Source organism: Corvus brachyrhynchos, unplaced genomic scaffold, assembly GCF_000691975.1.
Source record: "Corvus brachyrhynchos isolate BGI_N302 unplaced genomic scaffold, ASM69197v1 scaffold21, whole genome shotgun sequence".
NCBI classification, from domain to species: domain Eukaryota; kingdom Metazoa; phylum Chordata; class Aves; order Passeriformes; family Corvidae; genus Corvus; species Corvus brachyrhynchos.
In genome coordinates this window covers 463,810-465,805 of record NW_008236924.1, presented here as the reverse complement: position 1 = coordinate 465,805, position 1,996 = coordinate 463,810, and the positions used below count along the sequence as shown (strand labels likewise).

At 42.9% G+C, this 1,996-nt stretch overlaps 1 protein-coding gene across 11 annotated transcripts in view; it reads left to right on the top strand.

The window, feature by feature from the left end:
• The window catches only part of HNRNPH1 (heterogeneous nuclear ribonucleoprotein H1 (H)), an 18,115-nt gene that overhangs the window by 10,079 nt on the left and 6,040 nt on the right, over positions 1–1,996 (top strand). For all 11 annotated transcript variants that reach the window (XM_008628902.2, XM_017728078.1, XM_008628901.2 and 8 more), the window contains exons 2-4: positions 73–210; positions 1,064–1,219; positions 1,419–1,562. In XM_008628902.2, coding sequence (XP_008627124.1) covers positions 117–210; positions 1,064–1,219; positions 1,419–1,562 — 394 coding nt within the window. In that variant the 5' untranslated portion in view covers positions 73–116. The remainder of the gene's footprint in view (positions 1–72; positions 211–1,063; positions 1,220–1,418; positions 1,563–1,996) is intronic.

Here is a 1,996-nt window from a genome sequence, read left to right as displayed (position 1 = left end):
GGGCGCTCTGAGGGGGTGCGGGTGGCGGCCGTGCTGAGCAGCATCTCAAAGGGCCCGTTCTGGTCTTTCCAGCAACCACAGAAGCCGAGACGGAGCAGAGCCTCACTCCCAATGTGATGCTTAACACGGAGAGCAGCGAGGGATATGTGGTGAAAGTCCGGGGGCTGCCTTGGTCCTGCTCCACCGAGGAGGTGCAGAGGTTTTTCTCCGGTAAGTGGGGCTGTGGGGGAATAAGAGGGGTGGGAGAGGGGCCGGGCTTTGCTGTCACTTCTGGGTCCCTTCCCAGGGGCACTGTGGCAGTGGGAGCACTGTAGCGAGTGATTCCAGCAGGCATTCAGTGAAGTTTGTAGTGCAACAAGTGCTTCAGCCAGAACCTGGTATGCAAAGCCACGCTTGTGCTAGCACAAACTCAACACAAAGGGGCTTAGTCTCAGAGTTGCTGGAATAGCCACAGCTGCCTTTGCTGCTTGAGCAACCAGGAGAGAGAAGCTTCCATTTTAAAGTTCAACCTGAAGCAAGAATTTTGAAGCTAAATCAGTTTAGTTCTTGGTGTTGTCCCAACAGACTCTCTTGTTAAGTGTTTAGTGTGTGTGTGTCCCTCCCCAGATTATTAGTATTCTGCAGTAGTAAATAGCAGTGATAAATACATGCTTTTGGCAGAAACTGGAGCTTTTAAAGCAGCGTCAAGAATTTGGCATATTGGATTTGGTTCTGATTTAGTTTATTACACTTACACTGATTGTTATTATTTCTTATTTCGTGCTAATAAGAAAGTTATGATCAAAAGCAGGTAGTACATTCAACTTGAGGCAGAAAAGCTTTGGAAATAGCTAATTTGCAGTCATCCTTAATGTTGATCTGTAGGCTTGACTAGAAGGGTAACTTCAGTTAGTCTCTTTAGTTAATTGCTCATTTTAAAGTTGTAACAAGAATGCTGCTGGTTTTGTTGCATTGATATAACTGATACTCAGTACATTTTTCTTTTTAGGCTCTCTGAAACTTCTAAAGTAATACTGTTCTTGTAATAATTAACCTTATTCTGGCCTTCCTGTTTTGTTTTCAGATTGCAAAATTCTGAACGGGGCTTTGGGTATCCGTTTCATCTACACCAGGGAGGGCAGACCAAGTGGAGAAGCATTTGCTGAACTTGAGTCAGAGGAGGATGTGAAATTGGCCCTGAAAAAAGACAGAGAAACAATGGGACACAGATATGTTGAAGGTTTGATTCAGTTGGTCTAGTAACTGACTACGTTGTGTTTGTGCTTGATGGGTTTTTGGTTAACTGCTTTTTTGTCTCTTTAAAATGCATGTGAAAGGACAAATGGACTTGCATATCATAAGTTGACTAGTTTCAAGGCAAATGACTTTAAAAACTCCTGCTTATTCCAGAATGCATTAATTCTAAGTGCCTTTTACAGTTTTCAAGTCAAACAACGTTGAAATGGATTGGGTTCTGAAGCATACTGGTCCCAACAGCCCTGATACAGCTAATGATGGTTTTGTACGTCTTAGAGGACTCCCATTTGGCTGTAGTAAAGAAGAAATTGTACAGTTTTTTTCAGGTATGTGGGAGAAAAGTAGTAGCTATAGCACTACTGGTTTATACTAAAAAAACCCCAGCAAACCAAACAAGCATGGATTGCCCAGTAGTACTTCCAACAGTATTATCATGGGTGTTAAAAGTAAATAAACCAATTCTGCACTAAATTTCTGGGCTTGAGGAATCCTTTGGATCACTTCCTAACCTAAAGTACTTGATAATTAAGTAATTTAGGGAATGCCAAAAAGCTGCTCTAATTTATACTCTGTGAGACATACTGTTCCAAGTAAGGATTGTAGAAAAGTGTCTTGCTTTCCAAGTAAAGCTGAACAGTTCAGGTGGGAGGATATTTCCATCCTCAGTCTTGGCTGGTTGGCCCTGATCAGTGAAGGATGTAGAATACCCTAACCACTGGGCTCTGTGTGAGGAGCAGGTTCTCAGTAAGGGCCCATGACC